At 39.4% G+C, this 20,952-nt stretch overlaps 1 protein-coding gene and 1 pseudogene across 1 annotated transcript; both read right to left on the minus strand.

The window, feature by feature from the left end:
• Positions 1-2,033: 2,033 nt before the first annotated feature.
• LOC131152231 (RNA-dependent RNA polymerase 6) lies at positions 2,034-20,432 on the minus strand. The gene is made up of 3 exons (XM_058103985.1): positions 20,131-20,432; positions 4,150-6,936; positions 2,034-3,296 (listed from the first exon to the last, which is right to left on the minus strand). The coding sequence occupies exons 2-3, from the start codon at positions 6,868-6,870 to the stop codon at positions 2,415-2,417; spliced, it is 3,603 nt and encodes a 1,200-aa protein (XP_057959968.1). The 5' UTR covers positions 6,871-6,936; positions 20,131-20,432; the 3' UTR covers positions 2,034-2,414.
• Positions 8,532-18,875, minus strand: LOC131151484 (uncharacterized; annotated as a pseudogene).
• Positions 20,433-20,952: the final 520 nt, after the last annotated feature.

Genomic DNA, 20,952 nt, shown 5'->3' on the forward strand with positions numbered 1-20,952 from the left:
GACCTTTCTTTTTTCACTTTTTTCAATGTGGGACAAACTCACATAATATTAAATACTCCTCATGAATACTTTAGAAAATTCATAAATGGAAGACTTTAAAAACCCATAAAATCATATATTTTAGAAAATATTTTAACATATAATGCATAAGATGAATAAACTAGCTAGAGGAACTCACAAGATGAAGATTATTATTATTTTTTCTCTCTCAAAACTCAAAATTATGCAATTACAAATTTTCTTAATCATACAAACATAAGTCAAGAAAATGTAAGAACTTGGTTACATCCCCAAAGATTTTTAGCACAAATTGGGTTGACCTTTAAATTCTCATGGTAAGTCAAATAACTTCTCAACCCTTATTCTTAGATCCTCAAGAAACAACCTTTGAAGAGCAGCTGGACTTCAATCTAAATGCTGTCGCAAGGCTTCAAAACTCAAGAATTTACTTTGACAATCGAAGATTAGGTTGAATTTGACCTTAGAAATGCAAACCAAGCTTGATGCAATATCTAGGAGTTTGGGCAAAGTAAGGAACTCTCTATCAACTTCCCCACGTGTGTGGCGGGGTGTGTGAACCACCGCGATGGGCCTTCGACGATGTCTAACATTTAAACTACTACTACAACTAACACATATTTACAAAAATAACCTAACCTAAAATATAATTATAAAATACTTAGGGTCTGTCTGGGTCAAGGGTTTTACTTGAAAAAGGGAAAGAAAAGGAAAAATAGGAGGAAATTTATTTTCTATTGTATTTTCCTTCAATCTTAAATACTATTGAAAAAGAAAGTTTATTTATATATTATTGAAGATATGAAAAAACCAAATATTAATGATGAGTAGAATCAAAATTTTGTTAATAGATTTTGTGTATTTTTTATTTTCTTTTCACTTTCATTGATAACCAAACATGAAAATACAAATTTCTTGGTATTCTCCCTTCCTTTCTTTAGTATTTTTTAGAGTTCCAAACGGAGCATTAGGTCACTAAAAGAACACAAAGAAGTCCTCCATACAAACATTATCCCCTAAATCTTTTTAAACCTGCCCCTAAAATATGTGTGCTGAATGGGTGGCCTATGGGATGTAGATTCCTTCATTACTTGGACGAATTCTTTGGACTCTCCTAATTAAGCGGCACAAAACTGAAGAAGGACATTGCTAAGTTAGCCCATGGTTTCCTCCAGAAGAGTGAAGAATTAATTGTGTTCTGTGCTGTGCAAAACTCACAACATTTATTTGATCACTCTTTCTTTGTTTATCCGAGCAAACAAATTAATACATAAATAAACACACCTAGAGAGTATGAAGCTGCCGGCTACCATGAGCTGGGGCAAATTCTTTGACACATGCATCCAGTCATTATCAATCACCCACCCATTTTTCTTTATTAGCTAACTTGCGTTTGCTAGTAGAGGTTGGATTTTAATTGGATTCTAACTCGCACAAATTACTCAATCGTCACAATTTTGTATAATTATATTTTATATATTCAAATTCAAAACTCGAATTTTGAAATTTTTTTGGGCTGCCTTATATATGTGTGCTGAATGGGTGGCCTAGGGTATGTAGATTCCTCCATCACATGGGCTGTGCCCTGAGCAATTCCTCCGCTAAGGACGTGCATTGCAAATGTGGGGTGAGGTCCCAATTCAAAGAAAAGAAACTGCTATAATGGTTTTAGTATAGTTTAATGTTCAACAAGCAAAACCAAGCATAAGAAATAGTCAGCAGTTTGAAATTATAATCTCTACAGAATGTAATGAAAGACTTTAGGACCATAATTCTGCTGATGGCATTGCTGACAAGATATTGGTTTTCATCTAGCATAGAGAAAACGAGCATGAACTGAACCGTTTTCCTCTCCTTATGAGAATACAAGCCCGATATACAGCAGCCATATAATTCCATACATCTCCATTATGAGGAGTTAAAATTTCCGTACGTCTCCATAATAGGTACTACAATCAGGAGAACAAACCCGGTTGAAGATTTGACCTGTTACAATTGTAGAGAATTCCAGAGCATAACAGACCAAGCATAAAAACTAGTTCAATAGCTTGAAATTATATTCTTTACAGAATGTTATGATGAAAGACCATGGCTGTGACAAGATAATGGCTTCATCTAGCATAGAAGACCAGTATGCACTGAACCTTTTTCAATGTATCCTTACGAAAATACAAGCCATATATATAGCAGCCATATAATTCCATACATCTCCATTATAGGTAGTACAATCAGGAGAACAAACCTGGTTGAGGATTGTACTTGTTACAATTGTAGAGAATTCCAAAGCATAACAAACCAAACATAAAGCTAGGACTAAAAGACAGCAACTTAAACATGGCAGAGTGGTCTTGCAGCCACCAAGACAACCAGAACAACCTGAAGGCTTCTGGACAGTTTCAGTCTGTTGTCATTTTACTTAGCATTCTAGCCAGACAATCAATTGGCTTAGAAGAATCGGTTCCTCTTGTTCCCCTGCACCTAATCTTGATACGGGCAAGATAATCGGCAGCTATCCAGGCAAAGCTCAACATCACCACTTCCTCTCCAGAATCTGGCCCTTGCAATTCAAGAGTCTTCTTCACCCAGTTAGGATGGTAAGTGACCTGGTACCAGGCTGAGGCCTTCTGTTCATACTTCTTGTTCCTCTCATCATCAGCAAGTTCCTCAAAATCTGAGTTCATTTTCTCAAAAATTTGCCTGAACTCTTTCCTCAGAGCACTGTAAGAATGCTTGAGCCTCTCCTTCAGTTCCCCATGCTTTCTACTGTTGTACTTTGGCATCGACCAAATGTGACCTGTTACAACCTCCTCTTCTCTGTTTACTTTATACTGTCCCAGCAAACCATTCAGCTGTCCATCATAAGAACATTTAAGATCCCAAGCAGGAACAATAAAATCTTCAGATCCTGGAATCTCAAGATCCATGTCATAAGGAATTTCTTGAGGATTGATAGTTCGCTTAAAAGATTCTGCCACGTCTTCACTATAAATATCTTTAATCTGGCGGTAAAGCTTGCCCAAGATTTTATCGGAGTTGTATGACCGGAACTCTTCTTTTCCCATGAAGTCTGGGTACATTTTAGGTTTAAGATTGTGGGGCATGGTCACTATCTTGCCAGTTTTTGGAAAATCAACAGCTGTGGCAGCAAGCTCTGCCAATGTAATACACTTCTCATCCAATGCTCCATATTCACTGCGGTCAGCATGAACCACATGAGCATTGCAAATTGCACCTAGGCTCTCATTCACCATGTTTCTGGTAAAGAAGTCTATTATGTCCTGTTGGATGAAAGACAATCATCAGGGTTTCATCCAAACCAAACATAAACCAGTTTTGCAATCTCTTGCAACCAAACAAAAAAAAAAAATTGCAATCTTAAATGGTACAAGAACAAATAACTACCTGAACTTCAATTGATCAAGAAATTTTCAACTTTTCTGATGATACAGTTTTCTGTCAGCATTAAGGACAGTGCGTCACAGTTACAGATCATACATTTTATCTACTTGCTTTTAATCACACAATAATGTATTTGTTATATTGCAAATCAAATGTCTTTTAGGCCAATCATATATTTAAACAGCAATGACTGAAATGATATAATGTACTGTAATTGAGGTCAATGATAGAAAAACCCTTAAATCTTCAAAGGAGAACAATAAATATGTTGGCATGAGATGAAAGGTACTTTTGAATCAATGCAAGTAAAAAACCAAAACAAAAAAGGTAACACTGCCATGTGAAATAGAAAATAACTTTGAATTATTTCAATAAATCATTTGAAACACCAATATTCAGCAACAAAAGATTCTTTACATTTTGAAAAGAACACACTTCAACAAGTTGAACAAAAACTTTGGCAGGGGAGGCAAATTAGACAAATGACAGAAGGATAAGTTTGGTCAGGAGAAGCAGAACATAAGAAGAAGGATAAGTTTGGTCAGGTGAAGCAGAACATAAGGAGAAGAAGTTTGGTCAGTGGAAGCAGAACATAAGATAAACAACAAAAGCAAATAAACTAGAGCATAATTATGCCTGGAAAATAATTACAGAACTTTCAGAATGTGAATTTTAAGACCACAGATAATAACCTGCTTCTGTTTTAACCTATAAAATGAAGGAGATAATCACCTGCTGATTGACTTCACGAGACAATGTTTTGGCTTCTACTGCAGCATACTCCATTGGAATCCAGCTTCTCTTGCTTGGTGGGATAAGATTTTCATCCCAAGTAACAAAGTACAAGTCCCCATCAAGATCACTACCTGACGCTTCATTTGTATGGGGCCTATCTCCCTTTTGAGGGAAAACGAGACAATCATAGAGGTGATGCAAACCAGGGGCATCTACGGCTTCCAGAACTCGTATATCTCCTGGATGAAGACAAGGGTTCTTAGCCATAACTACAAGCCCCCGGATGATTTGCCGTTTTTCCTGTGTCTCAGTAAACCTAGAGCCATGCTTTGAGAAACAGTTCTCCAACGAAGGGGTTGACACTTGGATAAAACATTGACCGTGTTCAAGTACCCCAAGCTCATCCAAGCAACCCATTAACCACCGTCCAGAAGGAACAAAAATCCTAGCTTTCTCTCTAAGACCCCAAAACTGTCCAGCTCTTATGGAAGATAACATGCCCCTGAGATGTGGTTCTGTCTGAGGCTTGAAACCAGCGCTCAACATGATAGCTGCTGTATGTCCTTGCTCTGCACAGGATGCCATAAGAACATCAAAAGCTACATCGGCATTGACAAGCATTTCTTCAAGTCTGTAAATCATATGGGTCTGCATTTTCCAGAATATTTCATCAGGAACATTCAAGGCTGAAAGCAACGTCACTATCTGCCTGTTTAAGAATCCTGGCTGAAACCGTGTCCAAGAACAAACTTCAAGAATAGTGTGGTCAGACCGAAACTTGTTCATGCTAGGCCTTAAACACATGCGGATCCCATCATCTTCCGCTGGCCAGCAAGCAACAACCCCTTTGCAACCAGCATATCTTATTTGGTATGCAGAAGGTGGGTTGTCCATCAATTTCAGCTTCTCTGCAATTTCTGTTGCTAGATCAGGTGTTATCATGCCAATTCCATCAGAGAAAACATATTCATTCCTCTTGATGTCAGGGAACTCTGAATTAACTTCACTTGATGGAACTTCTACTGTGGCGTAAGTGGAGGAGAAGCACTGTCCCATCCTAGCAGCACACTTAGCAACATTCTTGTTTGTGAATTTTCCCATCCATTTTTTGACATCCATCACGCTTATGTTCTTATCATCAGCAAAAAACCAGGCAGAACGATCTCTCAACTGGTTAGATGAAAAGGCTAGAAAAGAGTACTTCCGACTGCATAAATAAAATCCATCAGTTAAAATGCTCTTCACCCTTCTAAATACTCTGGTTTTCTGCGGATAGTAATTTGAGGTGATTTCTTTCACAATAGGAGCAACATAAAAATTCAAAACATTTGAATTTATTGTCTGCATCCCTTCATCCATGAAAGTAACCCTTAGAAATCGATCAGCAACTTCTCTATAATTTCTAAGAACCCTGTTGGAAAGTTCAACTTCCGGTGGGAGGCAATACGCTTTGGTTGGGGTAATGACCAACCTCCTCACTTCAACTATATCCTCTAACTGCTTAGGAATCTGGAGAAGCTTAGGATTCTTCAACAACCATTCTTGCACAAGCTTCAGCCTCTTAGATGGATCAAACAATGGACGCTTGTAGGAACATATGTGCTTTAAAGCAGCAATATTGACCTCCTTCGGCTGCCTCCACAATAAATCATAGAACATGTCCGATAGCTGGTGCTGGCAGATAATGCCTCTGTGCATGACAGCATTCAACAAAAACAGTAACTCAAAAGGCATACCTTTCCTGTATTGAATACAGAAGAAAGGATCAGTCATGGGAGTCCCAAAATCAGGTTCATCCCTGATCCTAAGCTGGTGTCTGGGGCTGTCATCTGGTATCCTACGTTCTCTAAAATATTTCATAGCTTTCATCAGTTTCAAACCATGACGGGGTGGGATTGATATTCTGTAAGTATTGCATCGGCCAATTGCACCACTGGGTGTAAAATCTGTGGTCCGTATCCATGGGTCATCATCATCCAACAAATCAAATGGAACTGAATCTTCAATATCGTCATCAGCAGTTCTATAAAAAACCAAAGGAGATGAATCCAGCTGCAGTAAAATTATTAAAGATGATGAGTCCTTAAATTGTCTGATCTCATTGATGTCTCTAACTAAAAATTCCACCTTATAATTGCACTTTATCACTGTATGATTGGCTCTGCTTTTGAAAGAGAATGCAGTGTCCCTTGTGAAAAGAAATTTGCATGTCCCATCAAAGGGATCTACAAGAAAATCAACCCCTGTAGAAGGCCCTCTCCAGCCAACAAAGAACTCATCTCGACTAACCAAGCCTCCAATCTCAACACGCACATCAGATAGCTTGTAGGGAGTAGTGGTTCTCCTCCTCTGATTGATGCGGAATGGATTCTCTGGCCCCAAACTAACCTTCAAAGGCTTCCCCCCAAAAAAAAGATCACAACGCCCTGCAGCATCCAGAGCCCACGAAGCCGAATCAGGTGACACAAAATGCACAAATGCGTGGGGTTCCACTTTTTCATAATTATTAATTGTTCTTTGATTCTGTGCGGCATTGATGGCCTCAAAATCTGGATATGACTCGGGAGGGGTCCAGGAAGTCTTCAATCTACACCTCCAAACGAGCCCAATATTATCTTCCAAAAATTTTGAAAATTCTTTGGCAGTGACACATCTGTCAAACCCACCAAAACTAACTTGAGTTATTACCATATTTTTTTCACTCCCCCCTAACTCCATTTTTCCAGCAAAATCAACAACTTCAAGTCACAAAGATTATAGTGAGAAGATCTTCTCCAATCCCACCTAACACAAAACCAAAGAAAAACCAAAAACATCAGAAAATTGAATTAACAGCCACAAAATGAGCTGCACCCCTATGCCCTAAGAACGAGTTCATCTGCACAAATTTCCATTTTGCCAGCAGCGGAAATGTAGAGAATAGGAGGAAAGAAATTAAATACAAGATCCAAGTGACAAAAATTTTCTTTTAGTGGAGCTTTCTTGTGTTTATTATTTTATTATCTATTTTTTTTCAATAAACAACATCAAGCCCCTGGTTTAAAAGTATATTTCCCCTTTGTTCCTCAACTTTCTCAGCCATCAACAGAACAGATACGGGATAAATCCCGCATAAGAAAAAAAATTAAGTTCACATGATTTTATTTGTGATCAATGACCTCATTGATTCTATGCTCAAGCCACACACACATTTCTTTTTCAAAATAAATAAATAGATAAATAAACAAAATAGAAGGTATCCATCTATTTCATTTAGATGATTTAAAAGTTAAAAATAAGCACAATTTTAAGTTTAAATGCTCATAGAATAAGATTGGTTGCTCAGTGAACTCCGTAGTCAAGTGTTTGTTTGCATGGAAAATTAAGGGATCTTTTTCCCCTCAAAATGTCTTGTGATGCCATGAAAGAAAAGAATTCATAAGTTACTTTCCATTCTCTAGAACCCCGAGAATTCTTCACTCAATTAAAGCTAACACAAAACAGAATCTTTAGGCCAAGTTGAGTCTGTCCTTTCATTAGTGGGGACAGCAGAGAAAAACATAAGATCCAAATATTAATTTTCTTTTTGTTTTTCTTCAATTTTCTTAGCACAAACACAAAATAAGGTTTAAAAAATAGCAAATGAAGGCAATACAAAAAATAATAAAAAGAAAGAAGAATATGAATTTATTGCCATAGAACTATCTTTAAAAAAAAAATTGCCTAAAAAAAATAGATTTTTTCCCAACAAGGCAAAAATCTAGAATTCCAATACAATGACCCAAGATATATCTTTGCAGAAATAAAAACAACCCAATTAAGAGTTTAATTTAAAATATTCTTCTTCTTGAGATTAATTAATTAACTACAGAAACACCCAATTCCCATCACATCCTGATTGATTGCCGAGCAGGGATGTAACAATTCTGCACTTGTAATTGTGTTTATGGTCTGTAATAATATGGATTTATGGCAGATGGTGGAATGAAACAGTAAAGAAATGAAAGAGATGATAGAATTGTGGAATGATTGTGATGAAATTATATCAAAAGATTGAGAGCTACAGGAAATTGAGAGAGAAAATAATCACAAGTGAAAGGAACCAAGCTCCTTCGAGGGAGCATCCTCCAGACCCAGATTTAGCCCAGCCAATTCTGAATGTCCAGCAGGTTGGTTCAATTCCCTTGATAAAGGGAACTAACTTTCTCTCTCCTCTAATTGTTTCAAACAGATGGAATCTATCTAAATAACTACTGAATGAACTAAATTAGGCCAAGCATTCCAGGTCTGCTTAAAGCATGACCGGCCCAACTGGTCTTTAACAGAGGCCCGAAACAAAACTAACATGAATCTACCATTATTGCTCCTTTATTTTGCTACTTGTGACATTACCCTCCCCTTCAAAACACCTTGCCCACAAGGTGAGGGTATTCTGCTACGATCTGATGATAGGATGTCCATGTAGCGTCTTCTTCTGCCTGTCCGACCCACTGTATGAGCACATCTATCACAGCCACATGCCCTTGCTTCCTCAACCTTCGATTTAGAACTTTGGCTGGTTCGGGTTTCAGATGACCCTGCAAATCCACTGGTGGTAAATGCTTGAGAGGCTGCAATGAAGCTCCTATGTGTGGTTTCAGTTGAGACACATGAAAAACTGGGTGATGCTGAGACCCCGCCGGAAGTTCCAACTTGTAAGCGACAGCCCCGATGCGTTGAATGACTTTAAATGGCCCATAGAAATGTGGGGAGAGCTTCAAGTTCCGCCTCGTCTGCACAGATTACTGCCGATACGATTAAAGCCTCAGGTAAACCATGTCTCCCACCGAAAATTTTTTTTCTTTCCTCTTTACATCAGCATATCGTTTCATTTTATTTTGTGCTTCATGCATGTGCTGCTTGAGAGAGTGGAGGAGCTTGTCACGGTTCAGCAGTGCTTCATCTACTGCAGCTACTTGAGAGAGGCCAGCCGTGTACGGCACAATTCTTGGAGGAGGACTGCCATAAACAGCTTCAAAGGAAGTAATCTTAACTGATGTGTGGAATGATGTATTGTAAAAAATATTCTGCTATTGCAAGCCACTTCACCCACCACTTCTGTTTGTCACACACATAGCACCTTAGAAAATTTTTTAGGCACTTGTTAACAACCTCTATCTGCCCATCAGTTTGTGGGTGATATGCTGTACTTAGCTTTAGTTCAGTACCCTGGAACTTGAACAATTCTTACCAAAACCTGCTAGTAAATGTAGGGCCCCTATCTAACACAATGGAGAGGGGCATTCCATGCATTTGAACACGTGTTGAATGAATACTTCAGCAACCTTCACAGCTGTATAAGGGTGTGCTAAAGGCATGAAGTGAGCATATTTGGACAATCTTTCCACCACTACAAAAATTACCTCATATACCCATAGGAATTAGGAAGACCCTCCACAACGTCCATTGAAATATCTGTCCAAACCCTAGAGGGAATGGGCAAGGGCTGCAGCAAGCCCGAAGGTCGTGTATGCTCAATTTTAGTTTGCTGACAGACTTGGCATTCTCTAATATACTACCTTAGGTCAGACCTCATACCTGGCCAGTAGAAATTAGCACGAGCCTTTTGCACTAACTTGTCATATCCAGCATGACCAAATTGTGGTTCATCATGTACCCACTGTAGAACTCGCAATTTTAGGGTAGGGTTTGAGCTGATGTATAATATGTCTTTATAACATAATATGCCATCTCTGAAGCTGCATTTGGTAGCATTTGCATCAGGTTGTTGTAATTTTTGGAGTATCTCTTGAATGATTGAGTCTTGTGCATAAGAGTCCTTCAAATCCTCAAGCCACCCCACTATTGGATAGGATAGAACCATTAGGGAAGCTTCAACCAGATCTGAATCCCTTCTACTTAGTGCACCCGCCACCTTATTTTCCTGCCCTTTCTTATATTGAACAATAGAGTCATACCCTAGGAGTTTGGTGACCCATTTCTGCTGCATTAGGATACCAATTTTCTGCTCTTGGAGGTATTTTACGCTCTGCGGGTCAGTTTTGACAATAAAGGGCTTTCCAAGTAAATAGGGTCTCCATTTGCGAATTGCCGATACTAGGGCCAGCAGCTCTTTTTCATATGTAGACAACCCCAAAGCCTTTCCCTTTAAGGCCAGGCTGTATAAAGCAATGGGCCTTTTTCTTGCATTAGCACTGCTCCAATTCCCACCCCCGATGCATTACATTCAATCTCAAGCCTCTTGTTAAAATCTGGTAGCACCAACACAGGGGGGTTAGCAACTGTTAGGATCCTGTGAGGAATAAACAAGCACCAAAAATTGAGAGACACCAAAAATTTACGTGGTTCGGTCAAGATCAACCTACGTCCATGGAGCACACCACAATTCACTAAACCACCAGGAAAGAAAATACAATCTCTCAAAGCCTCTCTTCTCTCTTCCTCACTCCTCAGCACTCTCTTCTTCCTCTCTATTATCTCTATCTCTCAACAGCTCTTCTATTTATAGATAGCTGGTAATAAATCACAATAAATCAAAACAGAGGAATTACATTCATCTAAAATAAATAGCCGCGGATTATAGCTTGTAAACGCGTCTCCAGCTTGCCGATCATAGCTCACGCGTCTCATGGCTCCAGCACAACAATCTCCCACTTGCAGACGGAGACGCCTCCTCAACTAGTATCAGTATATGAATAAATGATTTGTTCAAAATATGTCTTTAGGCAGAAGATCAACTGAAGTTGAACACAACTTCAACTTCTCTGTAGTCCCCACCTAAGTTAACATTTCTGCCGGATTTCTGCTACCTTGGATTTTTTCAAGTGTCAACACGCCGTCCTCTATCAGAGATCTGATGAAGTGATAACGCAATCCAATATGTTCAGTTTTGAAATGAAATGCGGAGTTCTTTTCCAAATATATCGCACTCTGACTGTCACTGTACAAAACATTCCTCTCCTGCTTTAATCCAAGCTCTGTTAACAAACCTTGAAGCCAAATCATCTCTTTACTGGCTTCTATCACTACTACATACTCAGCTTCTGTAGTGAATAGAACAACAATCTTCTATATCTGAGACATCCAACTAATAGTTGTTGTGCCAACAGTGAATATATAACTAGTGGTGCTTCTACGATGATCAATTTCACCTACAAAATCAGCATCTACAAACCCTTAGATTTTCAAATCGCTTTTGCCGAAACATAGGCACTTATCAATAGTGCCACGTAGATATCTCAAAATCCACTTCACTGCTTCCCAGTGTGTCTCCCCTGGATTTGACATATGCCTGTTGACAGCTCCCACTGCTTGGCCAATATCTGGTCTGGTACCAGCCATAGCATACATGAGACTTCCAACGGCTGAGGTGTATGGTACCTTAGCCATGAAACCTTTTTCTTCATCTGTCTGGGGAGACTGATCATAAGAGAGACGGAAGTGACCTGTCAATGGTGTATTTACAGCTTTGGTGCTGCTCATGTTAAACCTCTGTAAAACACAGCTGATGTACTCTAACTGAGATAACCACAACGTTCATTGTTGCTTATCTCTAGAGATCCGCATCCCAAGAATCTGCTTTGCAGGACCCAAGTCTTTCATATCAAATTCTTCTGACAATTGCTGCTTCAATTTTCCGATCTCTTCTATATCTGATCCTGCGACTAGCATATCATCAACATATAACAGTAGGATAATATAACTAGTACGATACATTTTGAAGTAACAACAGTGGTCAGCATTGCACTTCTGAAAATTGTTCCTCTGCATACAACTGTCAAATTTCTTGTACCACTACCTAGAAGCTTGTTTGAGACCATACAAACTCTTCTTTAATTTGCATACAAGATTCTCTTTACCTTTAACTGAGAAACCTTCTAGCTGTTGCATATAAATTTCCTCATCAAGATCATCGTGAAGAAATTTTGTCTTCACATCCAACTACTCAAGATGTAAACCCTCTGAGGCAACAATACTCAAGACATATCTGATGGTTGTCAGCTTCACAACTGGTGCAAAAATATCAGTGTAGTCAATTCCTTCCTTTTGTTCGAAACCTTTGACTACTAACTGAGCTTTATACCTCTTGGATCCATCATGCTCTTCTTTGATCCTGTACACCCATTTGTTGTGAAGAGTCTTCTTACCATTAGGCAACTTAGCTAGTTCCCATGTTTTGTTGGAGTTAAGAGACTTCATCTCGTCTTTCATTGCAAGCTCCCACTTACTCGAATCTCCTGTCCGACATGCTTCAACATAGCATTTAGGTTCTCCTCCATCCATAAGTAAATGATTCACATACCTCCTATTTGGTACATGCTGCCGAGAAGATCTCCTAAGCTCTAGTGCTGGAGTAGGAGGTGGTGGTGCAATAATCTGCTCCACAAGTTCCTCTACCTCAGGATACTCGGTATTTTGCTAAGGATTCTCGGTGTTCTGCTGACGTATCCTTACACTTTCTAAAATATCATCCACATCTACAAAGGTTGTTTCAGACTCTGTAGATTCTGTTGTGTGTCTATCTATGTACATCACCTTTTCATCAAAAATCATATCTCCGCTTCTAATCACCTTTTTGTTTTCATCATCCCAAATGCAATACCCATATTCATCTCCACCATAACCGATGAAGGTGCATTTCCAAGATTTCGGATCCAGCTTATTCCTTACATGATCATTAATATGTACATATGCAACACAACCAAAAACTCGCAAATGTGAATCTTACCTCTTTATTGCTCCATACTTCTTCTGATAGACTATAGTCTAATGGTACTGATGGACTCCTGTTAATCAAATAAGTTGCTGTGTTGACTGCTTCTACCCAAAACATCTTTGACAAGCCTGACTGCATACGCATGCTTCTAGCTTTTTCTGTCAACGTTCTGTTCATCCGCTCGGCTACGCCGTTGTGTTGAGGCATACCTAACACAGTTCTTTCCATTCTGATACTATGTTCATAGCAGAATTTCTTGAACTCGGTATCAACATACTCACCACCGTTATCTATTCTCAGCTTCTTGATTTTCAAACCAGTTTCATTTTCTACCATTGCTTTCCAAATCTTAAAAGCATAAAAAACATCAGATTTATATTTCAAGAAGTAAAGCCCTACCTTCCGTGAATGATCATCAATAAATGTTACGAAGTAATGCTTCCCACTTGTGGATGAAATGGTCGTTGGTCCCTATACATCTGAATAGACTAGTTCAAGTCTCTCCTTCTTTGGGGTACTGATGTTCGTCTGAAAACTGACCCTCTTCTATTTCCCAAATATGCAATCCTTACATGTGTCAATCTTCACCGACTGTAAATCACTCAACTTACCCTTTGAGTGCATCACCCTAAGTCCCTTCTCACTCAGGTGTCCAAGTCATTGATATCATATGTTGCTATCATCATTTCCTGTATCAACTGTAATAGGCATGCATGCATTAGAAGTTACATAAAGAGTACCACTTTTCTTACCTCGTGCAATTGTCAATGCACCCTTCAAAATCTTCCATTCATCACCAATGAAAGTTGTGTTATATCCTTCATCTGTCAGTTGACCAACTAAGATCAAATTCTTCCTCAGGTCTGGAATATATCTGACATCTCTTAGCTTCCATACTGACCGATTCATTTTGATCTTCACTGTCCCTTTGCCGGCAATGTCGCAAGGTTGATCATTACTAAGATATACTTTACCGAAATTACCTGATGTATATTCTTCTAGGCAATCTCTGCTGTAAGTGGCATGGAATGAAACTCCAAAATCTAACACCCAAGACTCTTTTTTGCTCTCCAAAGAGCAGATCAACATATCATCATTTTCTAAAGCAACATTTGCTTCTGTCTTCGCCCTCGTCTCATATTCTTTCTTCAGATTTTTGCACCGATTCTTGTAATGACCAGTTTTCCCACAATTCCAGCACTCGATAATTTTTGTGCCTTGGGAACCTGTGTCCTGAGAACCTCTGAGATTTCTGGATTTAGACCGCCTGGGCCTAGATCTGCCACGGTTGTTTGATCGTCCATGCATGTTTCCTCTGCCTCGACTTTCCATGTTCAAGGTTGAACTCGAAGTGGAACCATGGTTTGATTGCATTTTGATTTCTTCCGTCAAAATCATGTTGACGACCTCATCGTATATAAGCTTTGATTTCCCTACGGAGCTACTGATTGCAGTAACAACACCATTCCAACTTTCGGGCAACTGACTAAGAATCAGTAGGGCTCGAATCTCACAATCAAATGTAATCCCGACTGAGGCGAGTTGATCCAACAATTCGTTGAAATTATTCAAATGTCTGCTAAAACTTTCACCTACAGACATGGTCATAGTAAATAATCTTTTCATAAGATGTACCTTATTAACGGTTGACAGCTGCTCATACATATTAGAAAGCACATCCATTAGAGACTTGGTGGATGATATATGCTTGATATTAAATGTCACAGACTTTGACAATGTCATTCTAATAGCTCCGAGAGCTTTACGATCAAGCAACTCCTACTCATCCTCGTTCATAGATGCTGGCTTACCCTTCAATGGTAAGTGCAACTCCTTCCAAAACAAGTAATTTTCAATTTGCATTTTCTAGAAATCGAAATTGTTGCCGTTGAATATCCTCGATCTTTGAGCTCTTTTCGTTCGACATCTTGATTCGCTGATCTAGAGATGAAATTAGCTCAAATGGACAACACGATTGGATCTGGAATGGTCGAAAACCTTAGAAATGGTTTAAGTCATTCGAAAAACGGACCCAAAATGACTCCGAAAAGCCTGGTCAAAGATCAGGTCAAATCTGGTCAACGACACTTCCTGTAAGAACCCGAAATATGAAAAATGGGTTTAAATATTAAGAAAGGGGCAAAATTGGAAATTGCCGGTTCAAAGGGCTATAAAAGGAAATTTCCTTTGCTTCCTCATTAAGAAATCTCAAATCTCTCTCTCTCTCTCTCTCTCTCTCTCTCTAAACCTCTCCCTACTCCTTCTCTCTAGAATTCTTCGCCGATCGTTGACGGAATCGGAAAACGGAAGCTACCACGAGGATCGTGGAAGGATTCTCTACAACTTCTACGGATCGAAATCTCATTTCGGAGATTTTCGGGTTTCGGCGTAAAATCGAGGTAAGGCTCGGTTTTCAATTCTGATCCAGTAGGTTTGTAGGTAACTGTCTTGTGAACATATTCTGTACTGTGATTTGTAGGTTTTAGAACTCGATTCACTGTTTAGGGACCTTGGAATTCGGGATTTGCTTACAGGATTAAGGTAAGGGAAACTATGTTTATATTGGTTATTTTTGAAATCGGACTTGGTGGAACTGTGGTCCACAGTCCTATGTGTGTTTTGGCTACTCATTTGGGGGGATCTAACGAGGAAAATTATGAGTTTTTCATTATTACAGTTTTGGGAAAAAGGGGGGCGACGGGCTGAATCCCGGATTTTGCTGAAAACCGAGTGTATGTGCTATTTATACTGTGATATTGGGATGGATGTGCCTTGACTTTGTTTAAACTGTATTTGTTTGGAAAACCATAATTTAGATTACCAAATGAGTGTGATTTGTTTGGTTATATAAGCATGCATGTGTGTGTGATATATTGAAAAACTAGTAGGAACGCGGTTCCGAAATGATTCCAGGTACTGAGAGTGTCCGGCTCTATATCCGAGGGCGTCTATTTTACCGCCTGCCATGTGGGCAAAAGTGTCCGGCTCTATATCCGAGGGCGTGAGCCTATTCCGACAGATCAGGCCAAAGGGTGTGGATCCACCAGTTTAGTGCCAGTACGATACCATGGGAGTCGAGGACTAACCATATGCCGGTGGCGCCGTGTTCGCGAGTTGGCTACGGGCTAACGCCGTATGTCACGGGCCGACTTCGGGCCGAAGAGTGTGACGTCACTGAGGATTACTGATCATGTGTATGTATCGTGACGGTGCTACGTATAAATGGCCGCCATATGTGCGCATTTATGCACTGTGTAAATTAGTACTAGAATGCATTTAACTGCATGTATGTTTTTGTCATGATAACACTCAAATGCCACACACCGATATAACATGTGTTCTTCCTTATTGAGAGGTGTCTCACCCCTACTGTACGTACATTTTTACAGGTCCTTCGAGTAACCGGAACTAGCGTCCTAGTGTAGGGAGCGTAGTGGCTGTGTACTGCGTTAGCACTTGGGTAAGTGTTAGGACTGTAGTTTTGTTGGGTTGCCATTTTGAGTTGTAATTGGGCACCCAGTTTATACGTTTTGTTAGAGCCATGTTCTGCTCTTATATAGACTCTGGTATGGTACTGCATATGTATATAGATGACCTTTTTCCGCTACATATATGATTGTGTTTGGATGTGTTTAGGGTGCCTAGGAACCCCACGGGGTTGGACTTTCATCCTTTGTACTGTATCTATGGTGATTTGTATGATACAGGGACAGGTTAGGTTACATTCTCACCTCTAGGTCCCATTTCGGGGTTCGGGGCATGACACTTCCTCCATAGACACAAAGTGACCCAAATATTCAACTTGCTTGCATCCAAATCTGCATTTGGATCGTTTTGCATACAGCTGGTGCTGTTGCAGTAGCTTCAAAGTCACTTCCAAGTGCCCAACATGCTCCTCCATGCTCCTACTATAGATTAGAATGTCATCGAAAAAAACCAAGATAAACCTCCTTAGGAAAGGCCTAAGTATCTCATTCATAAGAGATTGGAAAGTGGATGGTGCGTTAGTCAACCCAAACGACATCACTAGGAACTCATAATGACCCTCGTGCGTTCTAAATGCCGTCTAGTGAATATCTTCTTCCTTAACCCAAATTTGATGATAACCGGACCTTAAATCTAGCTTAGAAAAAATCTCCGGCCCCATTCAATTCATTGATCACGGGTATAGGAAATTTGTCCTTAAACGTGACTAGGTTCAAGGCCCTATAATCAACACACATACGCCAAGTGCCATCCGCTTTCCTTACCAGCAAAACAAGGGAAGAACATGGGCTTTGGCTTGGCCATATAGTGCCTAGGCCCAACAACTCCCAGACAATCTTTTCTATCTCTTCTTTTTGAAATATGGGTAACGATAAGGTCGAACACAAACTGGTTGTGCTCCCTCAATCAAGGGTATAGCATGATCTTGAGCTCTTCTAGGTGGTAACCCTTTAGGTTCTTCAAAGACATGCTAGAAATTGGCCAAAACTGCAGAAAAAACATCATCTTCAGCCCCTTTCTCCTCCTTTTTAGCTTGGTCCAGCAGCTGTAACATCACTCCCCTTCTCTCCAAGGGATGCTTTATGTAGAATAATTGCTCCTCCCACAAGTTTTTTTTATGTCAACCCTTGTAGCACCAATGGTGTATCATTCCAAGTAAACCCCATAGTCATTTTAGTGAAATCCCATAGAATAGGACCCAAAGTGCTAAGCCATTGTACTCCCAAGTACCATATCACAACCAGCCAAAACAAGCATATACACATCCACTTTTCCCACATACCCTTGAAGGGTTATGGGAAGATCCAAACACCTTCCTTCACTAGTCACTTCTTGCCCATTAGCAACCCTTACCCAAATCTGCTCTTGTGCTTCAAATGGCCAATTCAACTTCTTAATGACAGCTGGATCCACAAAATTATGAGTGCTCCCACTATCAATGAGAATTACCACTTGCTCCCCTTTAATTTTCCCCACAAGTCTCATGGTTTTGGGACTAATAGACCCAACCATAGCATGGAGAGTAATTTCAGGTGTGTTTTCTCCATTCTGTACAGCCAGCAATTCATCATGGTTTTCCATTACTCCTTCATCTCCCTCATTCAAAATTTCCTCCAAAGCATGCACTTGATTATTCAAGACATTAAGCCCATTGCCTTCCAACAAAAACAATTTAGGACCCCCACATTTATGACCCAGTTGCCATTTGGCATCACAATTGAAACATAGGCCCTTATCTCTCTTTTCTTTCAACTGATTTGGAGTCATTTTGGTAATTTGATTGGTGGTCATTGGTTTAGGCTGCTGTTTTGGGTAATTGGGAGGGTTGTAGGTGCTGTTTGGGTACTGTTAAAGGTAATTTGGTTGGTTGTAAGGCTTAGAGTGAGTTGTAGTTGCTGGTTGATGGTGAGTTTTGAGGAATAGTGACTTTTTGAGAGCCCATCGATGCTCCTCTTGTAACTTAGCAATGCCATAGGCTTGTGGAATAGTAAGGGGGGTTAAGGGTTTTAAAATAAACCCGAATTTCATCCTTCAATCCACCAATGAAACAACCCAATCTATAGTCCTTGGGTAATCTTCTCAACCTATTAGAGAGGAATTCAAATTGCTCCTCATATGCTTCAACACTAGAGGTTTGCTTCAAAGCCTCCATAGGGTCATCATAAGATTGAGGACCAAACCTAGCCAACAAAGCCTTAACAAAAGCCTCCCACCTAGTAAGTAATCCCGAATCCTCCATATCTTGGTACCATACCAAAACTTTTCCCTCCATATGAAAAGAGGCTAAGAATAGCTTATGATTTGGAGGGGTTTGCTGAAATTTAAAGTAGTGATTAACCTTGAAAAGCCAACCGGTAGGATCCTTACCTTCAAACTTACGAAATTCAAGCTTAATTGGTCAGATTTGCACCAATTCCTCATCATCCTTAGTGTCATCATAAGCTGGTGGTGGTCTATAATTGCCTTGGGGTGGGTCTAGCATAGGTGGTTCACAGTGAAGGGCCCTAATCTCAGCTGCAAATGAACTGACATGTGCTGCCATTTCCACTATGGACTGCCTTGTTTCAGCTGTCAAATCTGCTATTGACTTCCTTGACTGCCTTGCTTCATCTTTCAGTTCTGTTATGTCTTGCCTTGTTTCCTCCTATTGTCGATGTTGCTGCTGACTTAGTGCTTCTTGTTGCTTCTGCAGGTTGGTCATGGTGGTGCTAAGATCCTTGAGGCGTGTATTATCTGCCATGAGTGGATGGAATACAAGCTGCTGCTGAGATAAATTGCTGGTGGATTGAGTTGTTGATTAAGGTTACTGCTGAGATGAGTGGCTGAATAAAGATCTAATGATGAAACTGATTGCTGGAAATGGTGGAACCGAGAACCGCCGGCTCTGATACCAGTTGTAACAATTCTGAACTTGTAATTGTGTTTATGGTCTGTAATAATATGGATTTATGACAGATGGTGGAATGAAACAGTAAAGAAATGAAAGAGATGATATAATTGTGGAATGATTGTGATAAAATTATATCAAAAGATCGAGAGCTACAGGAAATTGAGAGAGAAAATAATCACAGGTGAAAGGAACCAAGCTCTTTCGAGGGAGCATCCTCCAGACCCAGATTTAGCCTAGCCGAATGTCCAGCAGGTTGGTTCAATTCCCTTGATAAAGGGAACTAACTTTGTCTCTCCTCTAACTGTTTCAAACAGATGGAATCTATCTAAATAACTGCTGAATGAAATATGCATGGGCTAAATTAGGCCAAGGGTTCCCGGTCTGCTTAAAGCATGACCGGCCCAACTGGCCTTTAACTGAGGCCCGAAACAAAACTTACATGAATCTACCATTATCACTCCTTTATTTTGCTACTTGTGACAAGGGAATTGAGATAAATTCAAACTAAACTATATTCAAGTAGCTTTTTCCCCTGAATTCCCAGAGGGCTCACATTTTTTGCATCATCATCATCATCATCATCTTCTTCTTCAAACTAAACTATATTCAAGTAGCTTTTTCCCCTAAATTCCCAGAGGGCTCACATTTTTTGCATCATCATCATCATCATCATCATCATCATCTTCTTCTTAACTTTTTTTTAATGAATTTTACTTTTTTCCTTTTCTTATCTTCTCTTTTCCACACCAAAGGAAGAAATTAAAAGAACACCAACCCATCAGAAATTTCAAAAAAAGAAAAGAAACAAAGGGAAAAGGTCGAGTTTGTCACAAATACGCACAAGAAATCTAACGGCATCTGATTCAAAACAGGCAAAAAAACAAGGAAATTGATCGACATTACATACCCAACTTTCAAAGAATCGCCAAAACCAAATTCATAGGCTGTCTATGCTGCAGAGCGAGAAGGGGGGGGGGGGGGGAGAGAGAGAGAGAAATGAGGTGGGTGTAAGTCTCACAATGAGAGTGTGAGTAAACGATGCGAGAATCAAAGATTGGTCCGATACGTGCTGCTTTTGAGTTCTAACTGTCACACGATAAAGCTCACAGAGGAGAAAGAGAGAGAGAGTAGATTTGCAATTGTCGGGGCGCAAGGAGCATTTGGTTTGGCTTGCAGCGGACGTTTCACGGATTTGGCGCCTCCGTAGTCTGTACCCTCTACTCTCTACTCTCTACTCTCTACTCTTTTTTACATATTTTTTCTTTTTTCTTCATTCTCATTGCTTATTTATTCTTTCTGATGAACAAATAAAAATTCCATGATAACTTTTAAGCATAAATTTCATGAATAATAAATGAACTTTCACAGTATTTTTAAATTGGTCATTGGTTTTAGTTTGTATTTTACTATATATATCATGAGTTGAATTTTACATATTACTTTAATATCGCCCAATTTGATATTTTAGTTAGCTTTGAGGCTTGTTTGCATTCAATTAATGATTATATATGATAGTTAGGGGTTATGATTTTTTGAAGTAAAGTTATGAATTACAATGTTTTTAATGAAAAATTTTCCTACTTTTTAGGGTCACAAAGAATTGGCTAAAATGATTGATGTGAATGATAGAAATAAATTTGGATAGTTAAAAGATACTAACCGCTAGTAATGTCCAACTTCAATAAATAATATGCTGCAAATTGAAGTTTGAATTTGAAATCAATACTAA

This window comes from Malania oleifera, chromosome 3, assembly GCF_029873635.1.
Source record: "Malania oleifera isolate guangnan ecotype guangnan chromosome 3, ASM2987363v1, whole genome shotgun sequence".
NCBI lineage: Eukaryota > Viridiplantae > Streptophyta > Magnoliopsida > Santalales > Ximeniaceae > Malania > Malania oleifera.

Bases quoted from the DNA above. Each gene is read 5' to 3' on its own strand.
- LOC131152231 (XM_058103985.1), bottom strand. From the start codon at position 6,870: ATGGAGTTAGGGGGGAGTGAAAAAAATATGGTAATAACTCAAGTTAGT. The intron at 3,297-4,149 runs GTGATTATCTCC...TTCATCCAACAG, and splicing joins CTCGTGAAGTCAATCAGCAG to GACATAATAGACTTCTTTAC.